The sequence below is a fragment of the Canis lupus genome, chromosome 7 (genome assembly GCF_048164855.1).
Source record: "Canis lupus baileyi chromosome 7, mCanLup2.hap1, whole genome shotgun sequence".
Classification (NCBI taxonomy): domain Eukaryota; kingdom Metazoa; phylum Chordata; class Mammalia; order Carnivora; family Canidae; genus Canis; species Canis lupus.
This window is the reverse complement of record NC_132844.1, coordinates 4,817,445-4,844,030: the sequence shown is the minus strand read 5'-3', so window position 1 is coordinate 4,844,030 and position 26,586 is coordinate 4,817,445. Positions and strand designations below refer to the sequence as shown.

General features: G+C 38.3%; 1 protein-coding gene across 2 annotated transcripts in view; it reads left to right on the top strand.

The window, feature by feature from the left end:
* SLC16A10 (solute carrier family 16 member 10) overlaps window positions 1-26,586 on the top strand; it is a 110,682-nt gene that overhangs the window by 48,215 nt on the left and 35,881 nt on the right. For both annotated transcript variants that reach the window (XM_072831740.1, XM_072831741.1), the window contains exons 2-3: window positions 16,707-16,851; window positions 19,283-19,745. In XM_072831740.1, coding sequence (XP_072687841.1) covers window positions 16,707-16,851; window positions 19,283-19,745 — 608 coding nt within the window. The remainder of the gene's footprint in view (window positions 1-16,706; window positions 16,852-19,282; window positions 19,746-26,586) is intronic.

The following is a 26,586-nucleotide window of genomic DNA, read 5'->3' as shown; positions in this document are numbered from 1 at the left end:
TTCTTGCAATTAAGAAAAGAGATAAAAGTTCACCATGGTGGAGAAGAGGTACACGGAAGTGAGTATAGAGAAAAATGGGTGTTTGAAGGGGATCTAAATAGAAAAGCATTTTTCTTGAAGGCCTAGAATTTAAATTACGTCATTGTGTCTTATAAGAAAATGATGTTCAGGGAAAGAACAGTTGTTTGTTTTCTTTTTGTTTTGGAGAATATTTTTCAATCTCTTCTACAAGAATGTAGTAAAAAATTTACCTCTTAGTCAAGCTGTCCACTGTAGGCCATTAATCCTGTCATTACTGCAAAGTTTACAATACTATAGTAATAATAGGATTATATGTGTATTAATTTTTGCTACCTCATTCCACAAAGGATTTGAGGTGGTTTTCAGAGGCATGGAATACTACACAAATAAAAATGGTAAGATAGGAGCAGAAAATAAGAACTCAGGAGCCATTAAAAATATATGGTATGTGGTTAAGACCAGGGAAACGAATTAGGGGTGGTGGAAGGGGAGGAGGGCGGGGGGTGGGGGTGAATGGGTGACGGGCACTGAGGGGGGCACTTGATGGGATGAGCACTGGTTGTTATTCTGTATGTTGGTAAATTGAACACCAATAAAAAATAAATTTATTTAAAAAAAAAAAAGACCAGGGAAAATAGTACCTAAATAATTCGTAAACCATTAAGGGCCTGTATTGTTATAATATAATAACAAAAATGACTTTAGGCTTCCCGGCAACCAGAATGAGAAGGGAGACATGATGGAGGTGGTTAAAGAGGAGAAAATTTACTTATTACTCAAGCAAGTGAAGTGTTTTCCTAACCCTTAGCCTCTTGTAGGAAGCACTGAGGAATGAATGAAAGAATGTTGGCATTACCCTTGTGGTAGATGTAATAATAGATTTCATCAGGTGGATTTTCTAGGTGTCTTGATGACACCTGAGGCTATGACATCAAGAGACAACTCTGAAAGCAGTGCTCTCAGTGGCCCGTGAGATCTGAGTTCACAGGTTCCAGGTCTGGCGTAATCTTAGGGTAATGTGGAGAGTCCACTGCACAGTTTCCCCATCTTTAAATGTCATTGCTTTCAACAGGGCTTGTGATAAGCGCTGCCCAGGAGTTCAGCACTTGTGCTGTGGGTATTTTAAATTACACTGGATTAATCTCCTTTAGAGACCAAACCAGCAGACTGCCAGGTTGGCATCCTCTCATGAGAAGCCTCAGCCGACTCACAGTTAGCTGTATGACCAGCACACTGCCTTTTGGATGTGGGCTGGAGGATATTGTCTTCTGCTCTGAACAATGGCAAGGTTAGAAAATGTTCGTTGCTCTTAGTGTGAGTTTCAGTAAATTGGAGTGAGGAGCTTTGGATTTGAGGCTGGAATTGTGAATCTAAGGAGTGAAAAAAAAAATTTCCACAAACTCAGAACCATCTGTATACTACTTTGAATTTCTGAGAGCTGTGAATTAAAGATAACCCTGGAGACCCAGCAGTTGATATGAATATGATGTGTTGTGAATATTTTAACCTTGGACTTTGTTACTTTTCATATTTTTGAAGTAGTATGTAATACACGATTCCAGAAATCTATCTCTGTAGTTGTTAGAGCCATGTTAGTTCACTCCCCCTCCTCCCAAGCGAGGTGAATGGTTGCAGGTTAGCGTCAGTGTTGATATCCTCCCCACTCTTGAGTCCCAAGCTTTGAGCCATTGTCTGCAGCCATGAGCAGCCTTGTCCATTATACCTCAATGGTCTGTACAGGTGTTATTATTTTCTATATATGCCAAAACCTGGAAATATTGGGATAAACATTCAGATGAACTTAGTGTTTCTTTAAAGTCCTTTATTTACAGAATCTTGATATTACCAAACAGAAGAAATATGGTTATTTGGAGAAGTAATTTCCTCTTAAAGCATAAGTTCATTTCTCCTTTGACTTGTATAACTTTCTGTGGTGAAAAATAGGAGATTCTGAGATTTTTCACTGTGAGAGTGGAAGGTTATGGACAAGCAATGGAGAAGGCTAGAATGATTTATATGATAATGGATTAGGGTTGTAGAAATCTATGTGAATTTGTTTAGTTTAATGTAGATCTGGATGGTTATGTATAGGAGGTGTTTCTAGAAATGTGTATGTACATGTATTGATGCATTACCTAGCTCTCTGAACTGAGAGGGCCTAGAAGCAATGATGCTTGTATAGCAACAAGCACACTAAGCAGCCAGGTCTTGGTTTCTAATATCATTCTCTGATAAAAGGAACCAGGGCTCTTTACAGAAGTGGTTGATTCTAGGACTGGTGCAGAAAATATACTCCACAGTATTTGGGGTATGTCAAAGGATCACAGGAGCCAACTGAAAGAGTTCCCAATGGCCAACAAAATAAATAAGGTATTATTGGATTATAAGAGTATAAAATAGATACCCATTAGTCTGTACCGATATAAATAAATCATTGAACATATAAGTAAATGTGAGAGAATAGACAAATCTCCTTGCAGAAGAATCTCAAATAATTTATGTAGGTGGATACTTTGCCTTCAGAGAGGTACAGTGTAATTCTCTACTCCTTAAGTGTAGGTTGTACTTCGTGACTTCCAAGAAAGCAGTATGAAAAAGGCGAAAGGTAAACTTCACAGTGGAGAGACCTGACAAACACTATCATCCAGGTGATCAAGGTTAATATCAAAAGTAATAAGTCATGTTGTGATACTATGTATTCCTGATATGATGTGATGAAATGAAAGACCACTTCTGTGATCTTCTTCCCAAACGCTCATTAACTGCAATCTAACCATGAGAAAAATATCAGACAAATCCCAATTGAGAGACAGTCTACAAAATACTTGATCAGTACTCCTTGATACTGTCAAGGACTTCAAAAACAAAAGTCAGGCAAACTCACAGCTAGGAGGAGTCTGAGGAGACATGATGCCTAAATATAATGTGGCAACCCAGAACAGAAAAAGGACATTAGGTGAAAACTAATGAAATATAAATAAAGTATGGGCTTTGTATAGACTGAATAACGTATCAGTATTGGCTCATTAATTGTGACAAATCTACCATACTAATAAAAGATGATAACAGTAGGGGAGACTGGATGTGGAGTATATATGGGCCTTCTCTGTATTGTTTTCACAATTTTTAAAATAAATCTAACACTATTCTAAAAAATAGTGAAAGGGAATAAAGGGGAAAGGAGAAAAATGAGTGGGAAATATCAGAAAGGGAGACAGAACATGAGAGACTCCTAACTCTGGGAAACGAACTAGGGGTGGTGGAAGGGGAGGTGGGTGGGGGATGGGGGTGACTGGGTGGCAGGCACTGAGGAGGGCACTGGATGGGATGAGCACTGGGTGTTATTCTATATGTTGGCAAATTGAACACCAATAAAAAATAAATTTATAAAAAATAAAAAATAAAAAAGTAAAGAAGTCAAGGGCGCCTGCTTAGCTCAGTCGCTTGAGCATCTGACTCTTGGTCATGATCTCAGGGTTCTGCTTCCTTCCTTCTTCCTCTCCCTCTGCCCTTCCCCCCCCCACTCATGCTTGCTCACTTGCTGTCTCTATATAAAATAATCTTTAAAAAATAAAAAGTAGAGAAATCTCAAGTTTTTATCTTACTGTTGAGATAAGACTTGGGTATTTTTAATTTGAGAATAGAGTGTCCAAGAGTTGTAGATACAAGTTAGCTAAGAAGTCAGTATCAGTGAAACCATAGAGTATAACCTCAAACTACAACCTGTAATTTTAGGGCAGATCTAAGCCACAGCAAGTGTTAGAACTATGCTCCTAACTGCCAGCACCTGTGAACTTACAGAGGGGGAAAAAAAGTCTCATTTGTAAGCACCATGAAATGGCTATACAGAAATGATGCCTCCATCACTTCTGGATAATAGCTCTTTTATTGTTATTTGGTGTTTTTCAATTCAGTGTTTTAAATATTTATTTTAAATATATATTTGATGTTTTAAAAGAACTATTAATACAATGTGAAAAGAAGCTTTAATTCCAGAGCAGTGGAATATATGGGATTGAAGATTTCAATTTTACCAGAGTAGTCGGTTATTTTTACAATGAGCTTTATAAACGAAAGAGTTTGAAGTTGTTTTCCTCATGTTAGCCCCTTTAAAAAAAAAAACACTTATTTGAGAAGGGGAGTTCGGGTGCGCACATGAGTGGGAGGGGCAGATGGAGAGGGAGAGAGAACCTTCAGCAGACTCCACATTGAGTCAGCCTGTCACCGGCCTCGATATCATGACCTGAGCCGAAACCAAGAGTTGGATGCTCAACCAGCTGCACCACCCAGGCAACCCCGTTTGTTAGCCCCTTTTTATAAAGTTATTCTATCTCCTCCAGTATTCTAGAGGAGTACTTGTGAGGAACCTTTTGAGGATCTGAAAACTAACTTTATGTATTTTTTTATTCAATATTTCAAAAAAAAAAAGTAGAGGGTAATACAAGAAATACATGTTCTATATAACTACTACTCGATTGTAGTCACCTCTTTATCCCTTCATTTATGATCCTCATCTGTGCTTTCCCAGAAGTAATCACTGTGCTGTGATGTTTTACACTGTTTATTCTCATCATGTTTTGTACTATTACTACATGCGTGTGAATCTGTATCCCAGTGGATATTAATACCAGCATTTCTTTATTCTAATGCTAATGGATATTTAGGTTGTTTTTACTATTACAAACAACTTTTCAGTGGACATTCTTATTCATGTCTTCTGGTGCACATGTATAAAATTTCTCTGGAGTACATGACTGGGAGTGGAATTGCTAGAATGTGGAATATGCATATCCTTGGCTTTCCTAGATGCTGCTAAATTGCTATTCACCGTGGCTATTTCAATTAATGTCGGAGTGCATAGGAATTCCCACTTTCCCATAGCCTCATTAAAACTTGGTATAGTCATTCTTATTATTTGTTGCCAAATTATATTCTGTTATTTTTCTTTTAATTTGCATTTTTCTGATTAATGAGCATTTTTGTAAATGTCAACTGGCTGTTGGGTTTTCTTTTCTGTATATTTCCTGTGAACTCTTTTGCCTATTTTTCTATTGAGTTGTCTTTTTCCCTACTGATTTGTAGCCCGTCTTTGTAAATGCAAGATGATAATAATTTACTACATATGTATATGGCCTGCAGTGACCCCCATTCTGCAGTCACCCCTATGACTTGTCTCCTTTTGCTTTAGTTCTAGTGCCTCTTTTTGCATAGGAATTGTAAATTTTATCTGTATTTTTCTTTGTGCTTATGTCTGGAAATACTTTTCTACCATGAGTTCAAGATAATCTTTGGGGTGAGGAGGACGCCTGGGCAGCTCAGTTCATTGGGAGCCTGCCTTAGGCTCAGGTCATGATCCTGGAGTCTTCGGGGTTGGACTTCCTGCTCTGCCCTTCCCCCCACTTATTCTCTCATGCTCTCTCTTGCTCACTCTCTCAAATAAGTAAATAAAATATTATAAAAAAGATACTCTTTTTTTCTTTTCTTTTTTTTTAAGGTTTGTAATTTTCATATTTAGATTGTAATCTGAAATAAAAAGTTTTCTCCATGTATTGAATTTTTTATTTCAGGGACTATTTTTTCATATCCAGGAGTTCTAATTAATACTCTTTTTTTTAAAATGCACTTGCCTGTGTTTTATTTTTGCTTGTTTCATGGTTTTTTAAAGTGAAAATATCTTTTATTTCTTTGAAAGTTCTAAACATTCATTTTGGAGTGGTAGTCACATGGTCTACAGAATTAATTTCATCTGGAGTGACTATATTGCTAATTGGTGGTTTGTGGGCTGTCTTTGTTAGCATGGGACTTGGCTTCAATTTTTTGGAATTTGAGTTTACAGAATCATTCTGAGTAGGAGGTATAATGTTTTGTTTGATTCCCTCTTTCCTCACCCTCCCTCCGTCATGGGTCTTCTATCTCGCTCCCTGAACTCCCAGTTTAGACAACGTCTTTTAAACTTCTTGTTCCACAGTAACACTAAAAATCTCACAGACCAGCCAGAGAGTCAGTGGTGACCTTGTTTCAGGCCTAGTCATGAGGCTGAGGCTGTATCCTCCTTCCCCTAGAGGTTTGTAGGATTCTAAATCTTTAATCTGAACAGAAATCACTAAATTCCCATCCAGCTCACACTTGCCTCCAGTCTCCTTTTCGCAAGGTGTGGGGCATTCCAGCTCTGGCCTTAGTGAGCTTGGCTTATTTCTGTGTTAAAGGGAGTACTTTTAGTCCTTTTAACAATGGCCAATGCCTGCTTCCAGACCTGGATTCCAGAAGGCAGACCCAACTTAGTCCATTCCTTTTTGCAGGTAGTCTGTAGCCCATAACTAGGTCTTTTTTGTATCATTAAATGTGTGTATGTGTGTGTGTTTTCTAATTGTATCATTACTTTGTGTTTGGAACAGAGGATGATGCATGGAACTATGAATTCACTGTGCCATCTTGACTGAGGTCTGGATTTTGTCTTACTTTAACTAGATTGTGAGCTTCTCCAGGAAAGGATAACTTTTTATCAACAACTTCAAACATGGTGCCTGGCTGTGGGTGCCTGGTGGGTGTTTTTTTATGAAGGGCTCTAGGGCATGTCTTCTTACTCGTGTTTCCAACCTGGATGTTTGAATCCCACCAAAGTTGTATACTTGGCAAGTTGCCTAGGATCCCTAATCTCATTTTACCCGTCTTTAAAATGAAGATAATACCTCACAGGATTGCCTGAGGAGCTAATGACAATTCTTGTAGGTCCTTTCCATGGATTAGCAGACATTCCAGAAATGTTCTCTTTTCCATCTGTCCTCACCCCTCCCATTGGTGATTAACACTTTTCCTGGCAGAGCAAACAATTCTCTGCATTTGTTGTTGGATATAGTATGCTATAAATGTCAGGCTAAAATGGTTTATAGCATCCTCAGACTTTTATAGTTCAATGATTTTTTTTGGCCTTATTTCTGTTACTGAGACAGATGTGCTAAATTACAACTGTGATTGTGGATTGTCTAGTTCTGTTAGTTTTGTTTTATGTGTTTGTTTTTTATGACATCTTTTTGTTGTTGTTGAAATCTTCCATATAGGTTCATTTCTTAATCAGCATTATTGAGGTATAATTGATATGTAATAAACTGCATGTTTAAAGGATGTAATTTGATGTATTTTGTCATGTGTATGCACCAGTGAAACCACTACTAAAGTCAAGCTAATGAACATAACCATCACCCTGAAAGGTTTTTTTTGTGGCTCTTGGTATAATCCCTCTTCCAGCTCCTTCCCTCCTCCAGGTAAACACTGATATGCTTCCTCTCACTATATATTAATTTGTATTTTTTAGAATTTTGTATAAATGGAAGCATACTTTATGTACTCTTTGGATCTTCTTTCTCTAAGTGTGATTATTTTGGTGTTCATCCATGTTGTCTTTATCAGGAGTTCACTCCTGTTTACATTGCTGGGTCGTATTCCATTATATGAATACACCTTAATTTGTTTATATAGACACTTCTTTGTGGACATTAGATTTCTTCTAGTTTTTGACTATTAGAAATGAGCTATAAATGCTGTATACAAGTTTTTGTATGGATATATACTTGGTTCTCTTAGGTATATACCTAGGAGCAGAATGGCTGGGTCATATGGTAGGGGATAGTTTAACTTCAAAATTACTGGGGCACCTGGGTGCCTTAGTCGGTTAAAGCATCTGCCTTTGGCTCAGGTCATGATCCCAGGGTCCTGAGATTGAGCCCAGTGTCGGGCTCCCTGCTCAGTGGAGAGCCTGTTGCTTCTCCCTCTGCCCCTCCCCCCATTAGTTCTCTCAAATAAATAAATAAATAAATAATCCTAAACTGATTTCCAAAGTGGTTGAACAATTTAATATTCCCAGTAGCAGCATGTGACGGTTTCAGTTGTTGGTTTCAGTTGCTTTATGTCCTCCTCAGCACTTGTATGATTAGTCCTTTTCATTTTAGCCATTCTAATAGGTATGTGTGGTTTTTCATTGTTTTTTAAATTTACATTTCCCTTTTCATCCTCTTAACAGTGTCTTTCAAAGAAAAGTTCTTAGTTTTAATGAGGTTTATTTTATGGATTGTTTTAAATATTGTATTTAAGAAATCTTTGCCTAACCCAAGGTCACAAAGATTTCTTCCAATGTTTTCTTCTATAACTTTGATAGTTTTCAGTTTCACATTTAAATTTTACCTATTTTGAGGTAATTTTTACATATGGTGTGAAATAAAGATCAAATTTTATTGCTTCCTGTATTTCTGAAGCTTTGTTATTGAGTGTAAATTTATCATTGTTATATCTTCCTGATGCATTGACACTTTTATCATTATAAAATATTCCTCTTTGTTTCTAATAATACTTTTTTAAAAAATATTTTATTTATTTATTCATGAGAGACAGAGAGAGAGAGAGGCAGAGACACAGGCAGAGGGAGAAGCAGGCTCCATACAGGAAGCCTGACATGGGACTCAATTCCAGGTCTCTAGGATCACGCCCTGGGCTGAAGGCGGCGCTAAACTGCTGGGCCACCTTGGCTGCCCTTATAATACTTCTTAGTCTGTTTTGTCTAGGGTTCATAGGGTTATTTACATGGCATATTTTTTCCTGTTTTTATTTTCTATTTATTTGTGTATTTGTATTTAAAAGCATCTCTTTAAAGAGGATATAATTCCTGTTTTTTTTTTTTTAAAGATTTTTATTTATCTATTCATGAGAGACACACACACACATGGAGAGGCAGAGACACAGGCAGAGAGAGAGAAGCAGGCTCCATGCAGGGAGCCCAACGTGGGACTCGATCCCAGGACTCCAGGACCACTCCCTGGGCTGAAGGCAGGCGCTAAACCGCTGGGCCGCCCAGGCGTCCCTATAATTCTTGTTTTTAAATCTAGTCAGATAATTTTTGCCATTTGACTAGAGTTTTTTAAATCTACTTTTATTTAATGTAATTACTGATATGGTCATATTTAGGTCTGACATTTTGCTGTTTGTTTTTTACTTGTTTCTGTTTTTTGTTATTCTATTCCTTCTCTTTTGCCTTCTTTGCATTAATCAAATAATTTTAGTAATCAATTTTAACTTCTCTGTTGGCTGTTTGGCTATATCTCTTTGCATTATTTTTTAATGCTTTCTCTGGGTAATATGCATCTTTAAGTTACCCAAATGCATTTTAAATTAATACAGAATTGCTTCCAGTGAAATATAGGAAGCTCACAACAATATATAACATTTATCTCCGTTTTTAGTGCTATAATCATATATACAGTGTTATAATTTGCCTTAATAATCACATAAGTTTCTATAATGAAATTATGTGGAAAAAGCATATGTATGGGTATGTCACTTTCCTTTGCACCCAAGTTTGCCAGCTGGTATCATTTCCCTTCAGCCTAAACACTTTCTTTAATATTTCTTGTAGTGTAAGGCCCCCCAATGACAAATTCTGTTTTTATTATCAAAAAATGTTATTTTGCCTTCATTTTTGAAGGATAGTTTAGCTGTATATAAAATCCATGGTTGACAGTTTTTTGTCTTCAGCACATTGAATATGACAGTTCCAGTGTCTTCTGTCCTCCGTTATTTTTTAGGAGTGGCCAACTGATAATGGTATCGTTTCCCCTTGGATATAATAGTTCATTTTTTTCTTTTGCTGCTTTCGAAATTTTCTTTTTATCTTTGGCATTGTGAAGTTTATGATTAGGATTGATTTGCTTAAGAGGTTCTTTGAGCTTCTTAGATCTGTAAGTTAATGTTTTTCACAAAATTTGTGATTTGGGAGGTCCCTTAATTATTCATATATATTGTCCCTCCTTTTTCTTTTTCCCTTCTAGGACTTCAGTTGTACATGTGTTGGGCCTTTTGATTTTTGTCTCACAGATCTCTAAGATTTTGTTCATTTTTATTATTATTTTTCTCTCTCTTCTTGATATTGGGTATTTCCTGTCTTCAGATTTATATGTTTTTTATTTTTTGTTGTTAGTATGCTAGTGAGCCTATAATGCATTCTTTAGTTATGGTGCCTTTCAACTCTTCAACTCTGGAGCTTCCTTTTTTTTTTTTTTTTTTTGTAGTTTCCATTTTACTGTTGAGATTTCCTATCTGCATGCTAAATAAGACAATAGGTATTCAATTATTTGAAAATGCTATCCTTTAATACTTCTAACATATTTATAATAAAAATTCTGGAATCTTTGCTAAATGCAACATCTAGCCCATTCAAGGTCAATTAATATTACTTATTTCTTTGTCTAATAACCTTAGGTTGAAACATGGATATTGTAGATAATATTTTGAAGCAATTCTGATTCTATTGTGTTCTTCCAAGAATTACTGAGTTTTTGTTCCTGGTAGGCAGTCAGCTTGCCTGGATTCAAACTGTAAACTCTGTCACTTTGTGCTATGCAGCAGCTGGTAATTTTTGCTCATTTCTTACAGCTTTCAGCTGCTACTTTCTTTAGTCTGGCCTCTAACTGGTCTATCCAGTACCTGTATAGTTTGATGATTCTCAAAAAAGCCCACAGACTTACAATTTTTCTTTCAGTTTCAGCTTTTCAAGGGTGAACTCTCCTTCACCTTCAGTGTTAGACATTTTCCAGTGTGATAAATACTTTTTTTCAACACATGTTATAATTATTCTCTTTAGGGTGTTTTGCTTGACCACTGTACTCTGATACTATTAACAGAAGTGGATAGTACATAAATTTTTAAGGGCCTATTTTTTAAAAAATTATTTATTTATTTATTCATGAGAGACACAGAGAGGCAGAGGGAGAAGCAGGCTCCATGCAAGAAGCCTGATGCAGGACTCGATCTTGGGACTCCAGGACCACTCCCTGAGCCAAAGGCAGATACACTTAACAACTGATCCACCCAGGGATCTCTAAGGATCTATTTATTTTAGAAACCACCCACCTGTGCGTGGGGTCAGAGGCAGAGAGAGAGTTTGGAGCCGACTCCTCACTGAGCACAGAGTATGACAGAGGGTTTGATCTTACAACCCTAAGATCATGACCTGAGCCAAAATCAATAGTCAGATGCTCAACCGACTGAGCCACCTAAGTGCCCCAAATGCAAATAATTTAAAAGCCACTCCTTAGTGGAACTATAACTACCAAATAAAATTTAGGGTGGCAATGAAATGGGCAAGTATAGTCTACTTATTATTAAATTTTTATGTAGTTGCCAGACAGCTCAAGGCTCCAAGAGTTGTTGGAACTTTGTTAAATAGTATTTTACATTTTATTTTATTTTTAAAAAAGATTTATTTATTTATTCATGAGAGAGGAAAGAGAGAGAGAGAGGCAGAGACATAGGCAGAGGGAGAAGCAGGCTCCCTGCAAGGAGCCTGACATGGTACTCGATCCCAGGATCCCAGGATCATGCCCTGAGCCGAAGGCCGACGCTCAACTGCTTAACTACCCAGGCATCCCAATATTTTACATTTTAATCTCAGTTTTGTATGGTTTCTTATTTTTTTTTTAAAGATTTATGTATTCATGAGAGAGACACAGAGAGGCAGAGACATAGGTAGAGGGAGAAGCAGTTTCCCTGTGGGGAGCCCGATGTGGGACTCAATCCCATGACCCTGGGATCCTGACCTCAGTCAAAGGCAGACTGAGCCACTGAGGCGTCCCCGTATAGTATGGTTTCATTTTATTTGAAAGTATTAGACCAATGTTGAGATATTACAGAGCAAAGCTATCTTGAAAGAAGCCAAGATAAGTGGAAATGGGGGTTGGAGCTACCGAAAAAGGGCGAAATGATATCAACCTTTAACCACAGTAGTTCTTCTCTTTAAATATTTTCAATTGTAAACACTTTGCCCTTGCAATCATTTACATCTACATAATTATAACACCTTTATTTAACTTAATGTGCAAGAAATTCTTCTTTTTTTATTTTTAAAGATTTTATTTATTTGAGAGGGCATGAGCATGAGAGAGAGGAGGGGCAGAGGGAGAGGTGAAGCAAGGGGGTTTGATCCCAGGACCATGAGATCATGATCTGAGCTAAGGACAGATGCTTAGCGAATCGAGCCACCCAGGTACCCCTGCAGGAAAATCTTATGTATTAAACCTAACCACTTCCTTTGAGTAATTTGCATTCTCCTTTAGCCATATACCAAGAGCTAAGATTCATTCTCGGTAAGGGGTAAGAAACAAAGGATCTGAATGGGAAAATTGGAAAGCTTCCTGGTATTTTTTTTTTTCAAGATTTTATTTATTCATGATAGACACAGAGAGAGAGACAGAGAGAGACAGAGACAGAGGCAAAGGGAGAAGCAGGCTCCATGCTGGGAGCCTGATGTGGGACTCGATCCCAGGTCTCCAGGATCACACCTCCAGCTGAAGGTGGCGCTAAATTGCTGGGCCACTGGGGCTACCTGCTTCCTGGTTTTTTTTTTTTTTATATATTTTTAAATTTTTGTTTATTTATGATAGTCACAGAGAGAGAAAGAGAGGCAGAGACACAGGCAGAGGGAGAAGCAGGCCCCATGCCAGGAGCCCGACGTGGGAATCGATCCTGGGTCTCCAGGATCGCGCCCTAGGCCAAAGGCAGGCGCCAAACCGCTGCGCCACCCAGGGATCCCTCTTCCTGGTATTTTTAAAAAAGATTCCCCACATGGCCTTTCTCTGATGTCCCTATAATATCACACACACATAAAATTAAGAGTATGCAAACACTTTCTAAAGACATTTTTATACATTTTTTGACATCTCTCTCTCTTTTTTTTAAGGATTTTATTTATTTATTCATGAGAGAGAGAGAGAGAGAGGCAGAGACACAGGCAGAGGGAGAAGCAGGCTCCATTCAGGGAGCCCCACACGGGACTCGATCCCGGGACTCCAGGACCGCGCCCTGGGCCAAAGGCAGGCGCTAAACTGCTGAGCCACCCAGGGATCTCCCAGACATCTATATCTCTTAAGGCATTTATCACATTCTATGTAGTGTTCTTATTGGATCTTTTTTTTTTTTTTTTGCATATGTGTTGCTAGGCTGAAGTTATTGGAAGGTAGAGAAGTCTCTTAGTTGTTTTATATTCTCAACAGCCTGGGATAGTGCCTAGAATTTGTAATAGGCACTTTTAATAGGAAGGGAGAGAATATTGCTATTCCATAATTTATTTATTATTTTTTTTAGATTTTTAAAATTTATTTATTCATGAGAGACACACACACACACACACACACACACACACAGAGGCAGAGACTCAGGCAGAGGGAGAAGCAGGCTCCATGCAGGGAGCCCAATGCGAGACTTGATCCCGGAACTTCAGGATCATGCCCTGGGCCAAAGGCAGGTGCTAAACTGCTGAGTCACCCAGGGATCCTGCTAATCCATGATTTAAATAGCACTTCTTCTATTGAAAAAGATTTGTTTTCTCAACAATATTAGGAAACCCTGTGTGGGTATTTGGTTTAATTACATCAAGGGACTAGGGCTAGTTTGCATGTTTTAAATAAAAATTTTACCATACTGGGTATAGTAACTATGTATTTCAGTTTCTCAATTGTTAAATGAACTTAATAAGAGTACCTATTGGGACATCTTGGTGGCTCAGCGATTGAGCGTCTGCCTTCTAGCTCGGTGTGATCCTGGAGTCCCGGGATAGAGTCCTGCATCGGGCTCCCTGCATGGAGCCTGCTTCTCCCTCTGCCTATGTCTCTGCCCCACCCCACCCCTCTCTTTCTGTCTGTCTCTGTCTCTCATGAATAAATAAATAAAATCTTAAAAAAAAAAAAAAGAGTACCTACCTACAGAGTTTTGGGGATTAAATAATATAATCATCTCTGAGTATATAAATGATCTCAAAATATTACTGAGTTTTTTTTCTTTTTTTTTTTTTACTGATTTTTAGTAATAATACAATCAGACTTGGCAGGGGTGAAGGGCAGTAGCAGTCTTTTATTTTTATGTTGTGTGTCATAACCCATAAGACTTTGCATTCTCTGGGTTGCCATGTTAAAACTTTATAAAAGCTAGAAATTTTATGAGTTAACAATGGCAACTAATTATTCATTCAAGAATTAATTTCTCCTTGAAATTTTTTTTTATGATTTTATTTATTTATTCATGAGAGACACAGAGAGAGAGAGAGTCAGAGACACAGGTGGAGGGAGAAGTAGGCTCCTTGCAGGGAGGCTGATGTGGGACTGGATCCTGGACCCCAGGATCATGCCCTGAACCACTGAGCCACCCAGGCGTCCCTCTCCTTGAATTTGATCAAAAGATCAACCTAACTTCATCTGTTGCTGATTATTATTGTAACAGAATGGGCTGTTGGGATTTTAGCCAAGGCACTAAGGTGTGAAATTCAAAAGTGATGTATTTCATGTTCAAGAACCAGTTAAAGGCTCTAAAACCCATAAGAAGGACACTTGTGGGTCAAGGAAGAACATTTTGTGAGGATTCTTTCAGAATTATGCTATGGCCTCTTCTTACGACATGGGAGAAGTAGGAGTGCATACTCTCACACTTGATATCTAGTGAGAGGAACTTTAGAGGGACCATTCAGAGATTTAAAGAGTTCTTTCGGTTAGGGGGCAGAGAGGAGTGGGGTCTGAATCCCCTGAGAAATCCAACAAGGAGAGAAGTATAGCTGGCTAACCACTCCCGTAGGCAAAGCTATCCAAGAGTTGGTTGTGTTGGAATTTGTCTACACTCCCACATTTGTCAGGACAAAGCAATCTGAATGTTTCCTATACGTCAGAGGCAGGCCTAGTGGAGGAGAGGGGGGCAGTCTGGAGCTGTTTTGATTAAGGACAATGAAGCTCCAACAGTTGGTCTTTTAAGTGACAGCAAGACCGTCAGGAGGAAAATGAATTATCGTTGACAGTGGAGCTACAGTCACAAGATCTCTGAGGTGAGACTGAAGAATCCACAAAAGTGCATCTGAGAAAAAAAGTCTGCTTCAGACACGATCAGACATCTTTTGGCGGGACCACTTAAGTTGGAATCTCTTAGCCTGCCTTGTCCCAGCTTCGCTCTTTCCCATGCCTATTTTAGAGAGTATGGCAGCTGGGGAGCGGGGGAAGAGGTCGTAAAAAAGAAACAAAGCCGGGGTTGGGAAAAAAAGATTTGATGACCATGTGAAGATTGGTCTGTTACTAAAAGTGACCATAGGCCTTCCTGCTTTTAGTGTTGGCTGGAAGAATTATATGGGCCTGCTGAAGTGGTCACCCAGCTGCAAGGGAACATTTTTCCCCTGCATGAATTTTACGAGGATAGTTGAGACAAAAATATAGTTGTATTTGATTATATCCTGCAGTTAGTGCTTGTTCAATGGGCATAAAAATTTAAACTTTTTCATATTTGGTAGAGCAGATCAAAATTTAAACAGTAATACATAAAGACTTGTTTTTTTAAGGCATAAAATCTTGTTTTATTCTTAAAAGTACTTTGACTTATGCGAACATTACATGCACTATATATAAATGTACGCTCTTGGATTTCTTAACGTGATATTCTATTTCATGTTGGTGTTTCACTTTGTTATAAAGTGCCTTTATCAAAAAATAGATATTATTCTTCTATTTTGGGGGATCCCTGGGTGGCTCAGCGGTTTGGCACCTGCCTTTGGCCCAGGGCGGGATCCTGGAGTCCCGGGATTGAGTCCCACGTCGGGCTCCTGGCATGGGGCCTGCTTCTCCCTCTGCCTGTGTCTCTGCCTCTCTCTCTCTCTCTGTCTATCATGAATAAATAAATAAAAAATAAATAAAAATCTATTTTGCCTAGATTATTTATTTCATAAAGAAATATGACAGGTGACTAAACTTTTTAAATGAAAATAAATTATTATAAATTCATGATGTTTTTTATATAAGATAATAGACTAAAATTTTACTTTTCCCTGCTTCTCCTTAAGTAGACCCATCCTGAACAGCTCTGCACATCTGGGACTGGAGTTGTATTACTAATCTGGCCAATCTCCTCTTTGTACTCTCCACTTCTTAATCCCCCACCACCAACACCTTAGTCAAGATTGCATTGTTTGAGATAATGGAAACAACCCAAATGTTTATCTGTAGGTGAATGGATAGAGAATGTGTGTGTGGGTAGGTGTGTTTGTACACACACACACACATATACACACACCTATACAAATACAACATAAACACATGCATTCCTAAATTATCTCATTTTTTAAATGACTTCCTTTCTGTAGACTAGAAGTTGCTTAAAACCATAGGTAACAGCTTAGCATTAATAGTGTTTGGGTCATAAGAGAATGATTTGATTAATAATACAAGCTTTTCAAGAATTCAGTTAAACACAAATAATTGGGGATGCCGGGGTGGCTCAGGGGTTGAGCATCTGCCTTTGGCTCCAGGCATGATCCCAGGGTGCTGGGATCAAGTCCCCCATTGGGCTCCCCGCAGGGAGCCTGCTTCTCCCTCTGCCTAAGTCTCTGCCTCTCTCTCTCTGTCTCTCTCATGAATAAATAAAATCTTTAAAACACAGACACACACACACACACACACACACACACACAAATAATTGCTGTGCTAATTATAATTAATATCGGCCAGTCCTTTGAGCTGTGATTCAGGTATGTTTCTATTTTATTCCAACTTCCTCCCATCCCAAAAAGTAATAGCTTTTTTTGCACTGCTATTGTTCTAAATATGTATTATGTCCTATGGGATAAGTACAAATGCAGTTTGCCATGTCATAATGTTCCTTTTGTGCCTCTTTTACAGCATGGGTAAGTTCTCTGTCCATGGGGATGATTTTCTTTTGCTGCCCAATAGCCAGTGTCTTCACAGACATGTTTGGATGTCGGAAGACAGCTGTTGTGGGTGCTGCTGTTGGATTCATTGGACTCATGTCCAGTTCTTTTGTAAGGTAAGGACTTGATTGTTCCTGCTGCTTTTCAAGAACTGTTAGTTACTATAAAGTTGTGCTTTCAGAAACTTTACTGTTTACAAGGAAAAATCTTCCTTTCCATTGCAAAAGCTTTTAAGCAGTGTGACTTACTTACCACAGTGTTAGCCGTAGTCCAAGCTTCATAATTTGAATGCTTTTACTTGTAGCTCTCTCATATTTTTTAATTAAATTTCATTTTTTGACCCACTGATCAAGAGCTACCAAGCTTTCAGAGGAGTGGGGAGAAATGTAGTGTAAGTTCAGGTGTTGAACCCACCTTCCTGTGATCCCAGTCCTGATTTCTTAGGAAAGCCTTCTCTGGCAACTCCAGGTCACATCAGTATTCCTTCTTGGAATTCTCTTTATACACATGATTGGTATTTACTGATTTGCACTGCACTTCTTCAGTTGTCAAACTTCAACGATTTGAACCAGCTGTTACTGCGGTGAGAATTTAGAAGTAAAAGAAGCTCAGTAGCAGTGAAATGCCATTGTTTGTGCTTATGTGCTTTACTCTGTAGGAGAAATATGAAGCTAACATCACCTGGCATTCATTCATTCATTCAGACAATGGTCTGGAATCTCTCACTCTTTTTTTAAGATTTTATTTATTTATTCATGAAATACACACACACACACACACACACATGCACACACAGAGAGAGGCAAAGACATAGGCAGAGGGAGAAAGCATATTTATTTATTTTAAAAATATTTTAAAAATATTTTTAAATTTTTAAAAAATATTTTATTTATTTATTCATAAGAGACAGAGAGAGAGAGGCAGAGACACAGGCACAGGGAGAAGCAGGCTCCATGCAGGGAGCCCAACATGGGACTCAGTCCTGGGACTCCAAGATCAGACCCTGGGCTGAAGGCTGCGCTAAACCGCTGAGCCACCCGGGCTGCCCAGTACTATTTTTAATGTATGCTTTGAAAATGGCAGAGAAATATATAATAGATCTAGATTTTTTCCCTTTAAAATTGTTAAATAAAAATAAATTAACACCTTAAGAAGTAAGTTGCAGTTATCTGGAAAACTACTTATGTACAACAACTGAGGCTGAATGAATAAAGTATGATTTATATTTTGTTCTATATTATTTGAGGTAGATGTCTTGTTTCACTAAGCAGATTATGAGCAGGGCATTTTCACAGTTTTAATATTTTTTCCCATCAAGTACCTGGAACATAGCTGCTCAATATATGTTATGGAATAGAGTGGAGATTCAGTTAAGGGTGATCAGAGTGAGGTAAAATTAATTTGGGAAAGCCTAGAAGTGACTCTTGAGCCTCATTTGGAGATTGTGCGAACTGTGGATTACTAGAGGGGGAAGGACATGTTAGAGAATTGCCAGCATGCCTTGATTTTATCAGATTCTAGAGTTCCTTATGATTACTTTAGCATATTGCTAAACTAGTATTATTGTTCAAAATTTAATTATTAACCAACTTTATCTGTGTTAGTTTCTAATAAATAATTTGCCTTTACCTACTGATCTATAGCCTTTTGAATGGATTTTTCAAAAGAAAAAAACCAGTTTTATTCCTTACCTTGTTTCAAAGAACGTAATAATATCCTTTATATTCATAAAAGATGTGTAATGATATTATTTTGGGTTAAACTATAAAATTATTAATCCTTTATTATTCTTTAGGGGTATACATGGCCTTAAAACTTACAAGGTGGGATCACAAATAACACACTTCACTTAGTCTTTCTGCAATCAGAATATGATTTCTTGTTATCTTGTGCAACACTGAGAGCCACGCAATACAGGGCGAAGGTTGGTCTACAGCCCTTAGGCCAGCAAAAATGAGATACAACTGCTCTTCTGTGCAAATGTTTCTTTTTTTTTTTTTTTTTTTTTGTGTGTGCAAATGTTTCTGATATAACCTTGGGGAGAAAACATCAAATGCAGCTTTTCCTTTGAATAGATTGCTTAGTAAGTGCCTGGGAAATCTCAATAAAATGAGTTTTCATAGTAAAATGATAATTTTTCAAAACTCTTATTGAGACCAGGCTTTTCGGTTGTTAGTGTAATCACTGTCAATTTTACTGAGGCCCTTCCTGGCACTGTGCTTTCTGAGTTGTGGAGAGCACAGCAGTTCTTCCCAAGTGCTGCTTGGTTCACCTGAAATGCGTAGAAAGAGGAAGAGGAACAAGATCATAGTTGGCCTTAGTGGTCATTTTTCACATACTCAAGGCGTCTTATTATCCATTCCGATTGAATTAAAATATTTTTAGTGTTGTATTCTTGATTTATTAAGTCTGTCACCTCTTTTTGGTGAGTATTTGCATAGACGGCATCAGTGAACTAAAATCCACTTTTACTATGAGGTTGCTATTCTGCTAAGCACTTGATAAAAATAATGAAAGCTACTTTCCATCTTTTTCATCTTTCCACAGCTCCATCGAGCCTCTGTACCTGACCTATGGCATCATATTTGCCTGTGGCTGCTCCTTTGCATACCAGCCTTCGCTGGTCATTTTGGGACATTATTTCAAGAAGCGCCTTGGACTGGTGAATGGCATTGTCACCGCCGGCAGCAGCATCTTCACAATTTTGCTGCCTTTCCTTTTAAGGTTCCTGACTGACAATGTGAGCTTCTTCTACACACTGAGGGTCCTCTGCATCTTCATGTTTGTTCTGTTTCTGGCTAGCTTTACTTACCGACCTCTTGCTCCAAATGCCAAAGATAAAGAGAGTGGAACAAAAGGAAGCAACAGATTCTCCCTCTTTTCCAGGAGGAAGTTTAGTCCTCCAAAAAAAGTTTTCAATTTTGCCATCTTCAAGGTGACAGCTTATGCAGTTTGGGCAGTTGGAATACCACTTGCACTTTTTGGATATTTTGTGCCTTATGTTCACTTGGTGAGTATGCTCCTTTGGCTTTGCTAGTAACAGATATTGTTATTTCATATAAGAAAAGTTCTTAGAAGAGCAAGATAGATCACGTTGAAGTTGGCCTTAGACATCATCCTGGTTGTAATTCAGGGACTCTTGAAATTCAAGTTCCCTTAAACAAGGGCAACACAACCATCAGATCATTAAATAAGAGGGTATGTTTCATGGTGTGCTTTGGTATTTTAAAAATTGCCAAACCTAAATAAACACTTAAAAAAAAAAAGGCTAGAATACTAGAACAAATATCATCAATACAAAAACTTAATAGCTCACGTATCTTTCAAATAGCTTACAAATCATAATCAGGGACAGAGACAGTGCAGTGATTTTTGTCAACATCAATAAACTCTTTTTTGACAAAAGGGTACAGAAATTCGGTAAATTGTAAAAAGCCAGTGACCTTGACACAAAGAAGCACTACATATATTTGTGGGATACTTCTGGGAAAATGGGAATCCTTTTCAGAGGATTATTTAAGAAATGTTAGCAAGTTCTAAATGAGGGGAGAATAGGAATTTCACAGGAAATTAAGAATTCAAGTGCTCAAGCAATTTATATTGTTTACTTCTATTTCAAAGGCAAATTTAAGCCTCTTGATACTGAAACAAAAATTAGCAGTATCTGAATATTTGCCCCTGGCAGGATTTCTTCAAAAGTTCTTCCTTTTTTCTTACTGTTGGGGCTAAAAATGTATTTACAGTTCAACATACTTGGTAGATCATAAACAAAAATGATGCTAGGACATACTTTTGTATGTATTCTATGTGTATGACCTTGGATCTTTTCTAGCTTTTAGTCTACTTTTGGACATTCATACAATTTTTCTTTAAAGTTTTGGTGGAAGTTGGTAAGAACTCAAGGAATTTGGGGCTCAAAGAATCAGCTAGTAAACTATGTGATCAACTTTTTGTGGGTTCCAATGCTTGATTTGGAAAGGAATTAAGTCAAGGAAACAGAAAGAAATGGTAAGCAGTCCTGGACCTAAGAATAATTTTGATTTCTCAATTCCTCTTATTCTCGTTTTGCTACAAGTGTTAATGAAGCAACTGAGATGACCAATGGGAGACAGGGAGAAGGACTAGTTTTTAGTACTCTTGAGTCAACTTGGTATTTTGCAGAGACCGAGCTACTAGGTAAAATAACCTAGTATGTGACCCCTGTCAGATATGTAGTATATGGCTACGTCTTGACCTGATAGTCCATTTTTACACTTTTAGGAAGGCGTGTCGAAACCATCTGAAGCTGTTTTTTGTTGGAATATAGATGCATTGTGGAAGGATCTACTTTACCAACTACCCCTTCCATTGCTTCTATGGTTAAAACATTTGTGATGTCCTTCTCAAAGATGAGTAGACTTTTAAAAAATGTTTTCATTGGTGCTACTAAGTGAGCACACGCAGAGAAATCAGTATCTGTTTTGTTAATACTAGACATTTCCCGAAGGATAAGTGGTGGGTGACTTTCTAGTTATTTCTGGTAATATAATTTGTAAAATAATTTGACATATATTATTTCATCACACACACACACACACACACACACACACACAAAACCTGTGAAGTAGGCATAATAAACAATATTAGCCCACATTGTAGAGGCTGGAAAACAGATCCATCATTAGCAGGGATGTTAAGTGAAATGAGTATGCCTTAAGGAAATTTAATAACTATGTTACTGATCTTCTTAAATCAAATTTCATGATGAATGATGAGTTAGACAGGATTATAAATATTAATGTCATCAGGAAGCTGTAAATCAGATAGCACACAGAACATTAAAGTCTGTTAATTCTGATAACAAACCACGTCTTTTTTTCTGCTTTCCCTCCTTCTAGGCATGTTTTCTTACAAAACGTATTGATATTTCTCGTTTGTGATTTTTTTTTTTTTCCTTTGTTAAACTGTTACAGCACTAAAAGCCATATTGGAGAGGAAACACCACACAGTTAAATGCCTTGTGGGCTATTTAGGTCTCATGTTAGATGTGTGCACTGAGTTTGTCACTGTGTTGTAAATTAAGGTTTGGATTGTAGATACTTGCTTAACCCAGTCTTCCCCTTAGAGGAGGAAAAGATGCCTCACATCTTTCCAAACGTAAATAGATGATATCCAACTCATGTTAAACCCTTTACTGGGTGTCGGAAGGATACACGTGTGACGTTTAAGAACCTGTCAAAGGAGCATAAAATCTAGTAAATGTAAGAATAAAAGCTGTTATAGTTTATAACTTTTACATACATTATCTTATTTAATCTTCACAGCAATGGAGTACCTGTGATATAGTATCTTCATTTCACTGATGAAAAGACTGAGCAACTGAGAAATTTAAAAACTTGCCCCGGGTCACAGAAATAGTGACTGGTAATTATTGGTGTGGCACTTTTCTTCCAGAGACAGTGTTATTTATATATTGGGTGAAGGTAAAAGATCTGTGGTAAGACAGATCTGGGTTTTGTCCCCGACTAGCTGCGTGACCTTGAGTAACGTCGTCCGTGAGAATCAGTTTCTTCATCTATCAAATAGGGATAAACCCAATTCTGTAGAGTTGTTTTAAGGGTTAGAGGAAATGTATGTAAAGCATCTATCCAGTTCTGGTGTAAACAATGAGAGTTATTTTAATTTAAAGACCATGTGATTGCCGATTGAGTAGTTTTTAAGTGAGGGCTATAGAAGAGTCAAAGGAGAAAGATGATATCCATTTGGAAAAGTGGTTAGTAAAAGCTTTGCAGGATTGGAGTTGGGCCTTGAGCATGAGACTTGGTGTTAAATTCAGATTCTTAATCAACTCACTTATCTAGGTCTTCCTTGAAGATTCAGAAGTACAATAAATTAGTTAAGTTAAAAATTCTGAGATTTTAGAATTTAGAATATACATGATTTGAGAGAGAATATATATGGTTTGTGTCAGTCTTGCTTTTGCAGTGGGTTGAAGGTTTTATCTTTCAGTAGTTGACTTTTAAGATGAATCCTATTGCTTCCCCAAAGCTGTCAGGTGATCTCACTTTTAGGCCTACCCACTTATAATCTCCATTGTGAGGCTACAAATCTTATAGATCAATTTAGATGAGGCCTAACTTTAAGATTTTAAAAATTTGAGGGAGTGAGTGTGTGTGCCCGTGCGAACATGAGCAGTGGAGGGGCGGGCAGAGGGAGAGGGACAAGCTCCCCACTGAGCAGGAAGCTCGACTCAAGACTCAAGCCCAGGCCCCTGGGATCATAACCTGAGCCAAAGGCAGACTCTTAACCGACTGAGCCACTCAAGGCCCCAAGGCCTAACTTTCTAAATAACCATTGTTAGTGGCAGCTGCTTTAGTTTTTAGTTATTTGCCCCTTTTGCCTGGGAGTTGTTTTGCTTTGTTTTCTGGGCTACATATTTTTGGTTTCTCCTTATTTAGTTTTTCTTCATTTGCTTCCAGAAGCATAACACTCTCTTAGTTTTCTTCTTAACCTCTCCCTCACCCCTTAATATCTTTGCCGGTTCTTTTTTCACCCTGACCCTTAATATCAATGTGTCCTAGGGCTTGTCCCTGATGTTTTTATCTACTCATTCCACTGGTAGTTTCATCCAGTCTCGTGAGTTCAAACATTATATATAGGCCAGTCACTCTAAATTTGTATTTCTTACTCAGATCACTTTCCTAAATTCTCTACCAGACTTTTATTTTATTTTTTTAAAAGATTTTATTTATTTATTCATGAGAGACACACAGAGGCAGAGACACAGGCAGAGGGAGAAGAAGGCTCCCTGGGAAGAGCCTGATGTGGAACTCAATCCCAGGACCCCAGGATCATGCCCTGAACCAAAGGCATACGCTCAACCACTGAGCCACTCAGGTGCTCCCCTCTACCAGACATTTAGAACTAACTGCCTACTTAATATCTCCACTTGCAGGACTGCTAGGTGTTTCTGATTTAATACATCCAATCCTGAAGTCCTGGTCTTACCCCTTCACAACCCTGCTTTGCCCCCAGCCCTTCCCATCTTAGAAGATGACAATTTCATCCCTGTAATTGATCAGGCCCAAAGCCTTGGAATCATCCTTGGCTCTTCTTTCTTCTATGCCACACTCCTGATCCAGTCTGGAAATTCTGGTGGTTCTTCTAGGATCTGACCACCTTTCATCATCCTCACTACCGTTCCATTGACCAGGCCACCATTGTCCCTAGCCTGAATCCCTGCCCTTGTCACGTAACTGGGCTCCCTGCTAAGTTCCCTGCCCACTGCAACCTGTTCTCTACACAGAAGCCACCAGTGTCCTTTCAACACATGAGTCAAACTCTGCTCAAAATCCTTTACTGGCTGGCTCTCCATTTCTTTGAGAGTAAGAACTCCTGTCCTTATAGTGGACTACAAGGTACTCCCTTGATCTGGCCCCTCTTTTCTCTCTGATCTCACCTTATGACTTTGCCTCCCTTGCTCACTCTGCTCCTGCCACACTGTTCTTTTTGTTTTTAAAAGATTTTATTTTGAAGTAATCTCTACACCCAATGTGGGGCTTGTACCCACAACCCCAAGATCAAGAGTTTCACACTCCTCTGATTGAGCCAGCCGGGTACCCCTCTATTCACCTTTTAATGAGGAATAGCTTGACCACCTGGTTCAAACTCCCTTTGCTCCCCTCCCCTCTCCACAGCATTCCCAAAACCCCTCATGCTGCTCTTTTTCTTTTTCCATTGCACCTAATACCTTCTAACATATTACATAATTTATTATTATTATTATTTGCTGTCTATATGTATATCTCTGCTAGAGTATAAACCTCATGAGGCTAAGGATCTTTATGTTTTGTTCAGTGAGCGATCCCACAATGCCTAGTGCACGGTGGGTCCTCAAGTATTTGTCTAATGACTAAACATATTATGGGTAAGTCTAAAGCTACACTATGTAAACAATATTCATTTTCTTTCCATTTCAGTCTTTAAAGTTGTCTCTGATGCCATAATGATTTTTTACATTTTCACATTTTATAGGATATAATGGTGTTCCTACTCATTAAAGTTAATAACTCAAACTTGGCAAACCTCCAGAGTAATTAACATTAATGCCATCTGTTAATGGAGAAAAGAATTGATGTGTTTTGCTTTGACCCACACCTTTATATGTTTATGTTGAAATTGTCAATTGATAAATAGAAGAGATTTCTACATCTCTGTCACTATTTTAAGTATACGGAAGGAGGAAATAGGAATACTTGGTGGCCATCCCTATTAATGAGGAAAGCTAGACAGTTGGTGTCTGCCCTACTGGGTAGCAACCGAAAAATCTCAAAAAGCCCTGGGTGATGTGTGTAAGAGTAGGGTTGGATTCACAGGCCATGGCCTGACCAAAATCTGGTTTGCTAGGCACAGGGACACATCAGTCAGATGACTGATAAATCCCTAGGAATGACAATGATAATGTAACTTTTCTCAGTGACGTGAAGTGCTCCGTCCTCAGTACAAAGGTGCTTTAGTTTTTATTACTTCCACATCTCTTCCGTTCCTACTCACCTTGAAAAGCAGCTATTGAGTACCTGTGTTCGTTGACTCTAGAACATAAGGTAGTTGGGTCAAATTTTAGTTTTTAAGCTTTAGACCCACATAGTTTTCTATCAAAGAGAAGATGACTGATGTATGTTGTAATCTGTAATATATATTGTTTATTAGCCTATTTCGAAAATTTGGTGATAAGCTAGGGATGTGTCAGTTTTGTGTCGGGAAGTGATTGTTCTCAAAAGAAACTTTGATCTGTTAGAAGGACCCATTTATCTAATGCTGTGATTAAAGACCCAACCATTTGCCTGCTGACAGGGCAATTAAGTAGACACCAAGTCCAGTTTCAATTGGAAACGAACAAGTTGTATTTTTAAACTAGATATGAAATTTTGAGACAAACATGCCAACACGTGAGGCATTTTATAGCTTTGATTAATGCCATATGCTGTTGTGAGTCAATACAGGAATGTCACCATTAGACCTCACTGGTCAGAGCCCCTGTGATCATATTGTGAAAGCAGGAATCTGCTCCAAGCCAGAGCTCAGGGTGCTGAGCCATGCAAACAGGAACAGTATACATGCTTTCATTCCATTTGTGGCTTCCTAGGAGGGAGATTCAGGTAACATTTGTCCGGAATCTACAGCCTGTTGAGCATCTTCACAAAATCTCATGTAGCCATCACAAGAATGAGTGTGTCAAGTATAATAAATAACTAGAAACTTCAGGCTAAGGAAATGACTCAGCTGCTAAATTATACTTGTTCAAGACCACTCACTGAGTTACGCTCAGAGCTGGGATTTGAACACAGATGTTGGACTCATGTTCTTTCTATGAAAGAGTCTGCTGTTCCTTCATCAAGTCACCTCACAGTTGAAGTGCTGCTTGTTATCAGGCAAAGTCTTCTTTGCTTTGCAAGTTTCCCTTCCATTCTCAGCATGAAGAAGAGAGGCAGTGCTGGATCCACCCCAGCACTCGGAGCCCGTGGAGAGGACGGTGGAGGAAATGGGCTTCTGCCCTAATGTAATGTGTGAATCAGAGGGTGTCACGTAACCGCATTTCCAGCCCCTTCATCTCCTCTTCTGATCTCTAGCACATTGCGAATGTGAGAAAACTGAGTTGCTTATCACAAACATACTCTGTGACAAGCAGAACATGGCATACACGGTCTTAGGTTTTGATTTCTACAATAAACATCAAGCATAGCAGAAGAAAAAAAATGGACATATATAAAAATTTATAGCAAGATCTGTCATATATTTGGTTAACATAAGCACTATTATAGGAAGACAGGAAAAAATAGCTTATATTTTAGAGTTACATATAAACTCTGAGG